The sequence below is a fragment of the Aptenodytes patagonicus genome, chromosome 1, assembly GCF_965638725.1.
Source record: "Aptenodytes patagonicus chromosome 1, bAptPat1.pri.cur, whole genome shotgun sequence".
Classification (NCBI taxonomy): domain Eukaryota; kingdom Metazoa; phylum Chordata; class Aves; order Sphenisciformes; family Spheniscidae; genus Aptenodytes; species Aptenodytes patagonicus.
In genome coordinates this window covers 96,072,337-96,085,856 of record NC_134949.1, presented here as the reverse complement: position 1 = coordinate 96,085,856, position 13,520 = coordinate 96,072,337, and the positions used below count along the sequence as shown (strand labels likewise).

Sequence of the window (13,520 nt, the reverse complement as noted above, 5' to 3'; positions counted from 1 at the left end):
AAAAGAATTACTCTGCAAATGCAAATACTTAAGACCAGAGTTTCAATAACACATGCCAAAAGCTGATACAAGTGAATATAAGTTAGGAAAATTCAACCTTGGTTTGCTCTGTGCCTGCAAGTGTTCTTTTCTATTGGTAAGGTGTTTTCAGAATCTCTTTGCGTTGGAATTAGAGGGCGTCTAGTTTATCATTCAACTCTTTCATCAAGGAGACGGGGAAAAAAGGTATTCTAAAACCATAATATAACAAAGTTATTTTCTCAAAATTGAATACATTCTTATCACAGTATCACAGCAGTCAAGTTCCTGTGACTTTCCTTGTCCATTCGATCATGTTTAATGAATGTTTATCTGAGTGGTGGCCAAGATAGGGATACTACTCAGAATGGGAATGCCTGATTTCCCTGTTAGTTGTTCAAAATACTGTGTGATCAACACAAGTGAAATCTATTTTGCTAATATGCTGCTGAGATTAGTCCCCATTTACCAACTGAATTGATATGAAGTCCTTTATATCTGTACTGCTCCAGGCTGGCCCTCTCTTGACTAGACTGGCAGTGTCTCTGCAGCACGTAGCATTGAGCTCTCCCCAGCTGCCTGCAGAGGCCCCTTTGCGCTGCTGTGCCCTCCCTGTATACCTCTTGTCCGCTCCAATGATTCCAAGTGGCCACGTGGGCCTTCCTCATAGGCCTTAACATGAGTTGCATTTTGTTACGTTTTCATGGGAGGCTTTTTTGTTTGTTTTTAATTCTGACAAGTGTGGTGGAATTGGGCTTACAGTCTCCTGCACAAAGCTGCCTTTTCCTTTTAGATTCAGAAAATGCTTGAATTTGTTCATAAGGGTCCAGGTCTCCTTTGAATGCATGTGACCTCCTTGAGTCTGGAACTTTTCAACTTTTCTTTTTAATTCTTTAAGAACTATTTCTTTATAATGTACTCAGCTATAACAAAAGAGGGCCACTTCACAGCCTTTTGTGTTTGTATTTATGATGCTAAGAAGTATACTTTGTGTAGGTGGGCACAAAAGTGAGGTGTTGGAAGCGTGCAAGGGCTGCCGGAAAGATGTTGGAGTGCTGATCTGTTGGTGGGCAGAAGAGCTCCACTGGACTGATGACTAAGTAGCACACTGACCTGGTTTGGGGAGAGATGTCATTCCCTACAAAGAGTCTGTACCAAGAGTGATCTACCATGCATTGATAGTTCTGCCGTGACAGAGAGCATTTTCTGTATTTGCTGGCTCCCTTCTGTCTTCATCGTTATTTGGTTTTGTCTCCTGGGTAGCTTTTCACTCTCTGGAACGCAAGTGCTCTCGCTCAACAGCTACGGTTCCCAGCAAACTCAGGTTCTAACTTCAGTCAGGAACCTTTGTTGCCCCTGATAGAAAAACTTGTCAGTGTTGGCCTTCGTTGCTCCACTTCTGTCCATACACTTCCAGAAAGTGGCCAGCCTCTGATAGTTATTGTTTTACCAGTTAAAATTCATCCCTCAATTTCAGTGATTCTGGCATGCACACAGCCCATGAAAGGGAATGTGGTTTAGTCATAAGCAGTGTAGCATCTGTGTTGTTGCTTTAGCACAGTTATTTTCCTTTAAAAACATGTACCTAAATAATAATGGTGAAGAAGGCTATTTGCCTGCCTTGCCCTGTGCTGCTCTTTGGGTCAGGCTGCACCTTCAAGAGGAAGGGGAGAAGAGTGCCCTTGCTAAGATTGACTGAGCCCTCTCAGCTAGGGGAACTTCTGCCATGTGGAGAGAAGGAAATAGGAAGCAAGGAGCTTACAGAAGGGGTAGAAGATAGTTACGTTAAGAAGAGCATGGAGCAGACCCTGTAGCTAGATGTCCAAGGAGAGGAAAAGAAAGATTTTTCCTAAACACTGCAGGGACTCTGCAGTATTTGTTGCCATCCAGTCCATCGCTGAAAGGATCCTGTACTTAAAAGTGAACTAGAGGGAAAGGACCTGCCCTGTCAAGACAGTGTGGGGAGGACAAGGATTTATTTTTTAAAATTTTAAGTTATTCTTTTTCTTTTCTTCTGTTCTGCCTTATTCTCTGTTTTTAAAAATACATTATTCCTTTTTATGTTCTGCTAGAACTGGCTTTGAGTTTAAAAGCTCTCTTGGTGGTTTTGATACGCTAGCTATAAAGAAAATGTCTAAAGGGTCCTACCGCAAAGCTGTTGCTGTCTTGGCATCCCATGTAGACTTTTTGTTTTTAGAAACTTCACTGACAGTTTTTAGGCTTAAATAAAATCAAGACCCCTTGTCACTATAATTGACTATTTATGCATAAAATACAGTATCTATCTAATTGGAATCAAACCCAGTTGAATTCAATCTTGAATTAGAATTAGGTCTTCAAATTAATGTAAAGTATAACTGAGAGAGAGATACGGAAACAATTGTGTAAAAAAAAAAAAGTGAAATTATTGTAAATTTAAAATTAAAATAGAGCATCACTAAAATTTTTTAAAATCCAGTTTTGGGTCTGATTAAGAATTTTAATACAGAAATCAAAGCATTATCTTATATTTGAATCAAGTACTGTAATTCTTGCTTTCTTCTTAGACATGTATATTCAATGGAGATCAGGAGACCATCCTTTCATTTCATTATGCTCAGCTCTCCAAAGTTAGGTTAGAGTTTTGTAGACTGCATAATTTTAACAAATCTAGTTCACTGTCAATCAGAGGTAATAATCCTAAACTTTGTTGGCATGGAACGCTTTTTACTAAGCATCTTTATGAAGCATATTAGATGGTTTTGAAGTCTGTTGGGTTTTCTTCCTGGTTTCTGCTATTTGGAGCCTTGTCGATACTCAAAGTTGTACAACCGCAGCAGTTTCATATACTGAAAATAAAAGAAGTTAGGATGTCTCCCAGATAAGGAAGCAGCTGCCACCCCTTCCCTTGTGGTGGTATTGTACTGCTGAAAATGTCAGAGAGTTGAGTTTTCTAGAAGCCTTGCAGTCTTCTGCAACCTGGCAGAGTTGCCTCTGGAAAATTGTGACAGTTTCCTGGCTGAGTGCTTTTACTTGATCAGTCTTTAGATAAAGAAAAAGTCTCATCAGAGGCACATGTTTTCCATCAGTTTTACTTGTATGCTTCTTTCTATAAAGGGAAGAGGCATAAAGTGTTTGGCTTGGGTCTTTACATTCAGTGTGCAGACAACTGCAGGTGCTCGACAGTACTACTAAATCATCTTCACAGATTGGGGATTGTGGCCTCTCAGCAACTCTAGTCATTAGAATTTCTCCAAAAAAAAAAGGAGGGTAGGCTGGGATGATACCAGAGAATCAATATGTACTTGTCTAAAGAAACTTTGAATATCAGTCTGCAATTATTGAGAGAGAGAAAGGAAGGGAGTTAGAGTGAGGGAGAGAAAGAAAGAAAGAAAAGAAAGTTCAGTATTGCTCTATGCTGTTATTTAATGACAGGTCATACATCTCATTGGTTTTTTTCAGGAGTTAGCTCCTGAAGTAAAATGATTTTGTGCAAATTTCTGTTTTTTCCTGAAAAGTTAATTTCAGCCCTCATGATTGGAGAGATACCTGAAAATCTGTTGGGAATAAAAAATTATATTTTGAGAATGAGAAGAGAAATAATAACCCAAAATAATACTATTCTAGTGCCAGTGTTGTAAGTTTGGGGAAAAGTCATTACTTTTTTTTTTTTAAGCATTGGCATTCAACAGTTCTGAAAATATGATAAGGCTAACAGTGACAAGGGAATATTAAAATTGTAAGTACCAAGGAAGGAAAAGCCAATCCTCCCTCACCTCACCAAGAGAAGACGAAACACCTTTTTGTAGCCTAAAAAATTGATTATTCTTTTATGAAGTCATTCTGTGTTGTTGTAAGTTAAATTTTTGTAGATGGATATACAAGATGTTTCTTGCTTTATGTGCTGCTCCCCTGGAAAGCATAAAAATGAATGTTTAAAAAAAGTTTCTTAATAATTTTGAGTAAAGTATATATGTTGGTTAGGTGTCCTGGTGTAATTCCAACTAGAAAATTACATTTCCAGCCCAACAGCCAAAAAAAAAAAAAAAAAAGAAAAAAGTTATAGCATTTTTATTTGGATCTAGTTACTATTTATCCTCTACCCTAATTTTGCGGTGTGATTAACTTAATGTTAAAACATCATATTTTTTACTAAAAAAAAAACCCCAAACTTGCAAGTTTTTCACCTATGGGTCCTACAGATGGCTAATACTACTATAACTCCTGCATTTAAAGGAAAAAATACTTGCATTTTTTCCAGTTACTTCATGCACTTTTCTACTACTACAATTATAGAAGATGTTACAGCTAATGATAGTACTAAACTAATGGTGGAAAAACAGACATGTTGGAAACCATATTTTTGCAAGACTGTTAGTTTACTTCTTAAAATAACACTTAGTTTCTGGGAGACTCCACCTTTAAGCAATTGTTCAGTTGCTTGCGACCAGCAAATTAAACAGCCCTATGTTGTTATATTGTCATATTCCCTTACTTAATATATGATTGCAAGTTAATACATTCTGATCTTCTCTTTTTTTACTCTTTCCCCAGTGAAAAGGCAGAGTCTGAAAGTTCAGATCAATGCAACAGATGACACCGTTTGCATGAGGTATCTTCGACCAAGTCAAAACACCAAACTAGAAGGTTTTGTCCTGGGTTACGGAAGCAACTTCTTCTCTAATCAGTACATTCCTTTACCTTCGGATGGAAAAATGTACATAACAGAACTTGGTAAGGCATATTTGCTTTGCATGCTACTGTTGTCATGAATTGCGGGAAGAGAGTGAGGAGAATATGAACCTTCGGGTTTCTTAATTTTTGTTTTTATTGGGTTGTTGCTCAGGGTTTCTTTGTGTTTGTTTAAGGTTGCTTTGAAGAGTTTCAGATGAAAGTGGAATTAAGAGATCCTTCAAGGAGAACAAATAGTTCTTGTTGTTTGGAAAAGTTTGCTACTGGTATTTGTTTTGAGGATATTCATTGTACTAAGAGTTTGTGCTATATTGACCACATCACGGATCAAATGGGATGATTTGCCTAAAGTTGCAGTTATAAAGTAGAATGCAAGGAAGATGTGCATGTTTTTAACAAATAGTACAAGAATCAATGAAACAGTTTTGAGAACTGTGTGGTTGATTCCTTTTGCTAGAAATGTTCGTATCAAAATGATGCCTTTTCTGGCAGGGGCTTATTCCAATTCTACATAGAATCATAGAATCATTGAGGTTGGAAAAGACCTTAAGATCATCGAGTCCAACCGTCGACCCAACACCACCATGTCCACTAAACCATGTCCCTAAGTGCCTCATCTACTCGTCTTTTAAATACCTCCAGGGACCTATAACTTCTGTGTCAGAAGTTACGGATGGAATTCCATGAGCTATTGTATGGAAGAGATTAAACCACATCAAGAATGTTATATCCTGTTGCCTGGGATAAGGAGGAAGAAGGGAATTTGGTTGTCCCTTTGATCTGCGGTTATGTCGGTATGGACAGGATAACAAAATAGTAGAACTGGATTAGTTAGAATTGTCTGATAAATTATTAAAACATTGACTGATCAGGATTTGACCTTTTAAGAAATCTGTTCAATGTCTGAGGATTCTCCTGTTGCTTTTTTTAATCTTTTCTACCCTCATCATTGTAATGCCAGTCATCTTAGTGTAAAATGAGGGGGAAGAAAGGATGCATAAGCATAGAAGTAACAATTGCTGTCTTTTTGATGTGGTCAGTTAAGGCAATTCTTGGGATCTGCTCCAGGCTGAAAACTGCAGAATAAAAAAGAATAAATAAGATGTTAGACAGAATAATTAAGATATTAGAGGCTTTCATTAGATCACTGTAGCAAAGGTTGACTTTTTCCTTTTTGTGAGTTGGTACTCCTGGGATCTCTCTGTAATTCTATCACCAATCCAGTGCTTGAGTTCATAACCGTCACTTAAGCTGTGTTTGATTTATCTGATTTATCCCATGTATAACTTTTGAATCAGTTCACTAAGAATGGTGTATAGGATTTTCTGTAGAATACTGTGAATAGGGCATAAGTAATACCTGCATAGCTGTATTGCAGGAGTAGTGAGGATTAATATTTTTCTGAGAGATCCTTGGAAAGAGGAAAAAACACTGAATGTAACGTCATGTGTAGATCATTTACACTTCCTATTTAATAGCAGCTTTAATACTTAATGCTATGTGAAACTGTATGAAGACAGAAAGGTGGATGTCTCCTGAAACATACGGGACTTTGGTATTTTGTAACTTTAACGTTTATAGCTAATGGCTGGAAACTGTAGACCCCTTTCTTTAGTTCTGCAGTGCATCAGCGTGCTAGCCGCATGCATATTTATTAAAGCTTACTGTTAAGCAATCAAAACCTTGTAGCAATGAATGAGGAAGATGAGAAAACCCATGATACATAGAGCCTGTAGTGAAATGAACACATTTTCTCTAGTGTATCTGGAGAGGGAAAAGCCCAAGTGTTGGGGAGTACTCTCCTTTTCCTTTTAAATTATTTTAAAGGATAATAACTTCAACATTTTAAATCACTCATGCTAATACAAGTTGTCAATCAGCTTCCTAGTGACAATGAATATATGATTGTGACTTCTGAGTGTCCAGTAACTAAAAATGCAATGTGCAACATAATATAAAGACTAGCATTTCCAACTTTAAGAAAATGTCATCTTTGAAAGGACAGGAATAAAAGAAGGTAACAGCTGTATGTACTTCAAGTTGCAAGCATTTATTTAAGGCAATTAACAGTACACTTATTGGAGCTATTGCTTTTAGTTAAGAGATTTAGGGTTAGATTATATGCTTTGTGGACTTGTTTATTGGCGTTTGGAAGCAGAGAGCACATCATCTTTCCCATTTCATGAATATTAAATATCACATTAAACTGCAGCTTTGACTGTACTTTCCAAGTGTGTACAGAACACGAGCTAAAGCAAGAAACATCAGTTGTGCTTTTGGCTCTATTTTAGAGTGACTTGTGTGGCAGAGGTGAAGAGAAGACAGTGGTGATTGCTAGCACCCCCTACAGTTTCAGGGACCAGCTGCTGGCACAAACTGGAGGAATTGCAGGATGGTTCTTAGTTTTAGGAACAATGGTTAGGTTTTATTCTGGCAGCCAGAGAACTCAGCTCAGCACACACTTTATGTGGATGTTAGAAAAAATAAGGTATTGTAAAGGAACAATAAAAATACTCTCAAGATACTTTCCAAAGATACAATATCCCTAGACCCTACTGCTGAAAAATCATACGTTATCTTTGTACTCCTAGTACATCTCATGTGATGAAGTTGGCCTAGTATGCTATCTTCATATTAAACCAATATGTTTTTAAAATTTCACACTAAAAATTGACTATTCCATGTTCTAGATATTCTAGTGATTCAAGTGCCACTGTACACTTTGCAAAAGGTCTTCAGTGGGTTCCACACATTTTTCCACAAACAGAACAACTAGGTTTATATAAAAATATTCACATTCACCCTGAGATCTCCTTCTTGATCCTCTCATGCTTTGGCTTATCCGACTTTTACAGAAAGCAGATGAACGTTACAGGCTGCCCTGAACGTGGTTGGTTGTGGCTTTTACTGAACGGATGTGGAGGGAGTGATTCCTGAATAAGAAAAGACATTGTGGCCTATTTAGATCAAGACTAATACAATTTAATGTTTCCTCCTCTCCTGTCAGTTTTAGTGGTTCATGGAAAGAGAATACCTTTCCCAATCAATTTAGGGACTTTGATCACAACCTTAAATTGGTTTCGTAGCTGAAATGTAAAAATAGAAATGGAGATTTAAGGCCATTTGTTAGTTACTAAAAGGTATGTTTTCCCAATGGATTAAGGAGCATTACTTTAGCATATATGTCCTGAGAGAGTGACTAGATCCAGGAGAATGGAATCTCTGTATCTGGACAAAAGTGGATCTTGTCCTAGTAGTATTAAAATTGTCTATTCAGTGAAGATTTGTAAGTGAAGGTGGTACAGATATGCAATCAACTGTAGTCCCTACTCAAAGAAAAAAAATTATTTCATTAATATAGTAGTTAGGCCAATGTAAGAAGATATACAGACTTTGCATATAAGTAAGTCATGATTCCCTCCCTAAAATGCATCAGTCCTCTAAAATGTCCTTTGTCCTTTCTAACAAACAGTATAGGTCTACACAGCAGTTCTAACAAACAGTATAGGTCTACACAGCAGAATGAAGTGCCTTGCAAACATTTCTTTGGTTTAGCTCTGCATACCTGGTTTTTTTAATGGAGCAGCATAATCAGTATTCTGTTTGGGATAATTGTCCCTGATTGGAACTGGAGTATGGGGAATGAAGCAATGACTAACTTATTTTTTTTAATAGATGACACAATATACACAATAATATATATAAGGCCCATGACTTCCATATTTCCAACCCTGTCACTGTTGATTAAGATGAAATTTATTGTCAGATTTTCTGCTGAGTCACACACCTCTTATAACCCTGTTAAGAATAAACTTGAAGTCAACAGATTTATTAATTTATGAAATTACATGTGTATATGTGCATATCTTTTAAAAGAAATTAATAAGGACATGGTCTTTCCTAGGATTTCCAGGGAAGATATATGGCTTTGTAGAAAGGTGACATCCGCCTACATTTTTTCCATTAAAATACTCCGCACCTCACTGCAGTGATTCTTATCTTAAAATACTTGTTTTTCCTTTCTTTTGCAACTAAAATAATAACTGAGCCAGTAACATTATCCATGAATTGGGAACTACCTGCAGAGGGCATGTACAAAGAGAAAAGGGTTCTGTTGGATTTGCTGAATTTGTAATGAGTTCATGCTGGCAACAAACTCTTGAGCAGCTTCATGCATTGCTAGATAGATGAATTTGAATCACAGTGAAGGGTAAATGGCAATGATGAGGCAGCATCAAAGTTTGGTTCAAAGAAGTATGCCTCTCTTATCAGCATACAGGATGTGTTTTCTTTTGTGCTGAGGGTACTTTATGAGCTTACATGACAGTAAGCAACGTTATTATGGGTCATGGAAGCTATTCAGACTGTGTTAAAAGATACCAAAATGTAAATTCAGCTAGACTAATAAATAAGGTGAATAGACCCGTCCAAAAGTTCTGAGCTTGACTTAAACCTTTATCTAAATCTGTTCAGTCTGCGTGACTCATAAAGAAAGAGTATTTCCTTGAGAAATTTATGCTAGTTTTTTCTAACTTGGTTAGGAAGATTGCAAGTCAGCCTCCTTGAATTTGTTGATACTGTTGGAGGAACCCAAAAAATTGGATGGAGGCAGGAAAATTTTGCAAGAATGAACAGCAATTAGCGAACAGAGTGAACAAAATTAATTTCCTTTTCAGTTTCTAAAACCAGGTCAGAGTTGGCCTTTCTTTTACCTGAACCAGACTGTACAGTGTAAGATGAGAATGTATTGGCAATCCTGCTTTATAACAACCATAATAAGTGATGGGTGAATTTTGCATATATAGGGAAAAATTCTAGTACCACCTTGAACAGATTTTAGAAAGTGCAATTCAGGGATGTGTGCTAGAGCAGTGCTTAGCTAAAAGACCTTGCTGTGCAGTTTCTTATATCTGATCAATTCCCAGAAATATGCAGATGTATTAACCACATGGTTTTCAAGATGCCAAATAATGTGAACATTAATTCAGAAGTATGTTGCTTCCTAATAACTTACCAAAAAACCAGATTCTTACTGCTAATGTTAACTGAGCCTAGTGGACTGGAAGACCTGAAAGAGGTCAGCAGCTGCACCTGCAGCTAGACAAGCATACTGACCAGCAGCAGGTTCACTCACACCAGCCCCTTTTTTCCCCCTTCTCTATCTTTTCCCATGCTTGTTACACCACAATACACTTTGATCCTTCCCTTTCTCCATGTTTGGCCTTTGCCCTTAACAACATCCCGTAGTAAGTCTTTAGCAATCCTTAAATTGAGATTAGGAAATTGCGGCCTGAAGCTAAAAAGTACTTTGTTTTGATTTCTGAATCTGCTGGTCTATGAGTTCTAATGATGCATTGTAACACTTTATTTTAAAATTTATTCTAAGTTCATTAGTCAGTTCATTCTTACATTGTTTTGCTTTCAACTGCATTTCTGTATTGGCTGAACCTGGAACCGAATTAAAATAGCATGCTTGAACATAAGCAGAATTTGCTAGCATTTTGCAGTGCATATTAGTTGCCTGCTGCCACTGATTTGATAGCCTAGCTCATGGCGTATGGAAGTAAGTGTTCTCCTGTATTAGTTTGATGTGTCAGTCTGTTATATTCTGGTTGTCTCCTGAAGTTGTTAAGGTGGGTAATAAAAGTTTTTTTCTTTTAATAATTTTATATCATTTATATTACAGAATCTTAGTCAAACAGTTGGGTTTTTTCTTTTATAATGACACCAAAGTGCTGGTTTGCTTCTGTGCGACTTTGCAGTCTTTGAAATGTTTCTGCTGTGGTAAACTGTAGGCATACCTGTGTGAACATGTAGTGTGTGTGTCTTTTAGGCTGTCCGGATGAAAAAATGCTGAGTAATTGAAGGAGTGCAGAAAACTATTTCATCTAATTGGTGGCGGTTCATTGAGCTGTAGTAGCCTTCATGTTTATAAAATAAAACAAGATGACTGAAGGCTTCTGTGTAATATTTTTGAGAAGCGGGAGGAAAAGATGTAAGAATATGTACTGAACGCATATGCATGTATCAAATGCTATAGATGCAAATACTATTGCTTTACAAATACTAGTGCCTGAGGTGTGTGACTAGTCTTCTCTCCTGCCTCAAAAATCATTTGGTTAGGTGTACGTGCCTACCAGACTGTTGTGTTTTGGTCCCAAGTGGCATTGCTTTATTCAGCTGTGGATATTTAAACTTGAAAGGGCAATTCTAATGTCATATTGGCACCTCTCAACTGAATTGTCAAAACAACCCATGTTTGGGGAGTTACAACACTAACAATTAGGCATGAATTTGTTGACTAGCACTTTTCTGGTACATCTGGGCATTTTCCTGTAGTACTTTGTGGCTAAAGAACTGAAGGTGGTCACTATTTGGACTTTATTTCTGATCTGCAACTTCAAGGTGTTTATAAAGAAATAGTTATGTGCCAGCTGAAAGGAGCTCTTAGCCATGGCATTTGTCATTCCAGCCTTAATAAAGGGGGCTAGGCAGTAACAGGTTCAAACAAGTGGATTTATTATGTTAGTCTTACAGTAGCAGCCCTTCAAGAATGCGTTAAGCAGCAAGGAACCGCTAAGATTTTCATAGCAAATTTGCAAATGTATTTCAAACTGAACTTGTGGAAGTTTGCACTGTTCTGTAGGGATCCTTCATTTATGAGATTCTGGATCCTTACAAGATGAGAGACAGACAGATCTGTATCTTGCATCTGTATCGTATGTATCTCTGTTATATACTGATGTATGTTGAAATGATTTCTGGGGCAGATGCTGGATTCATGGCTCTGTGTCCAGATTATTTGAACATTAACCTTAATTATGTAATTATCATTTTCTTACTAAACACACTTCATACAAACCAGGAAATATTCAGCTGTAAACAGGATTGTCTATACTCTGTGATTTGGTTCGCATTTACTTGAGGTCATAATTTTATTTTAGAAATTCATTTCTCTTTTTAAATATATTTCAGTGTAAGTAGTTGATATATTCTGTGAATCATAATGACACACAGTCAGAACCCCATATTTTTATGGGTCTGGCAGTCACCTTTCTGCTGCCTAGCTCTTATTTCAGCAATCAATTTAATTTATCCCTTAAGCATTAAGATGAAGTAGCATAAGCTAAATTATGGTTTTATTTAAGTTTCTGTATTTCACAGCATTTTCTTTTCCTCCTCCTCACATCTCCCCAAGAATCCTGCTTCTTATAGACATGGATCTGTAAAGTGGATTATGCATATCTAGGCATCATAAAGGAACACAAACGATCATAAAGAGTTCTTGCAACTTGATACAGTTTAATACATGGGTGAGGCAATGTTTTAAGCCCTTGAAAATGAATTGAATTGTAGTAGCATCAGATGATTTCCATGTTGTGATGATGACTAATACATATATTTCTCAGCAGGAGGACTGAATCAGTGTGAAAACTCAGTGGCCTTCTGAACTTAATCAGAGAAATGTTAAATTACAGTGGAAGACTAAGAGAGAACTCCCATTTCTAAACCTGAATCAGGGCTCATTATATGAGATTAAGCAAGCTGTCCGCCTTTCTTGGTTTCAGTTTCATTGGATATAGAATGTATCTCTGTCCAGAATAGAAGCATTTCAAGGCCTGTATTCTTCAGTCCCTGCATAATGCTTTGATACTGTGCATCAAACAGATGAATTTAAGTTAAACTACAGTTGCTGTACTCTTAACACTTATATAGTAGCATTCTGCTCAGGAATGGCAAATCATATTTCTAAATTAAGATATATTTTTAGTGAAGTTCAGAACAGAATTTTAGTGTTGTATCCAAGGTAGTGAATGTACTCCTCTGATAATTTCAAATTCTGATTTTAGTTATAAGGATAATAATATTGTCTTAAATTCAGTGGTTCTAAACCAGACAAGTGGTACTTTTTAAACCTGCCTGTTCTATAGCAGTGCTCTCTCAACATCTAGTCTTGGCCTGTTTTCCTAAATACTTCCTTTTAAAGATTGTATTATCAGAAGAGCTGTGGGTTCTCTGGGAAATTTGGATGTGTTGTACTCTATATTAAGGCAACATTTGCTAAATCCACAAAAAAGTTTAATGAATAGCACCCAATACAAAATATTCCTGCTGAGAGCACTTGTTACAGAACAAAAACACCTGTTAGAACTAATGATTCCTGATAAATACCAGGTTTTGTAGCTTTGAGATGTGCAGGGAGAAATTTACAGTGTTTGTTTATTACCACATTTTATTTAACAGATAATCTATTTCTATACTGCTACACATGTAATTTCAGACTTCAGCCAGAATGAATTTTTCTAGTGATGGAGCAAGGCAAAACGAGCTGTTTCAAACCATTTGGATAACTTTCTTTCGCAATCTTTGGACATTTTGTTGATGAAAACATAAGTTTTTGCAGTTTTGAAGACCGACTGTGGTTCATGAACTTTCAAGGTGATGCTTGAAACTAATTTTATTGAAGTTAAGGTTACTCAATACTTTGTGAGAGTTATAACAGTCTCACAAGTGGGCATGAATGCACAGCAGAAAACTGGGATTAAAGTACAGGGAAAACAAACTATTTTAAAGTGTCACTCATTTCTGGTTTTAGGTCTCAATCAAAAAATGTCCAAATGATTGCACAGATCCCAGAAAAACTGTGTGCCGCCCTAAATATTAAAAAATATTTTTTGTAAATGAAGAGATATTTGCACTTTGGGCTTGCTCTTTCTTTTTAACTAATTCTTTTTTCCACACTGCTTTGAGCAGCTGTTTTCAGTGCTCATCTCAGTTATGTTTATATTGGGTGGAGTTGAAACCCATTTAAAAACAATAATTAAACAATT

At 36.8% G+C, this 13,520-nt stretch overlaps 1 protein-coding gene across 2 annotated transcripts in view; it reads left to right on the top strand.

Moving 5' to 3' along the window:
- ABI3BP (ABI family member 3 binding protein) overlaps window positions 1-13,520 on the top strand; it is a 166,269-nt gene that overhangs the window by 18,788 nt on the left and 133,961 nt on the right. For both annotated transcript variants that reach the window (XM_076349815.1, XM_076349805.1), the window contains exon 2: window positions 4,552-4,731. In XM_076349815.1, coding sequence (XP_076205930.1) covers window positions 4,552-4,731 — 180 coding nt within the window. The remainder of the gene's footprint in view (window positions 1-4,551; window positions 4,732-13,520) is intronic.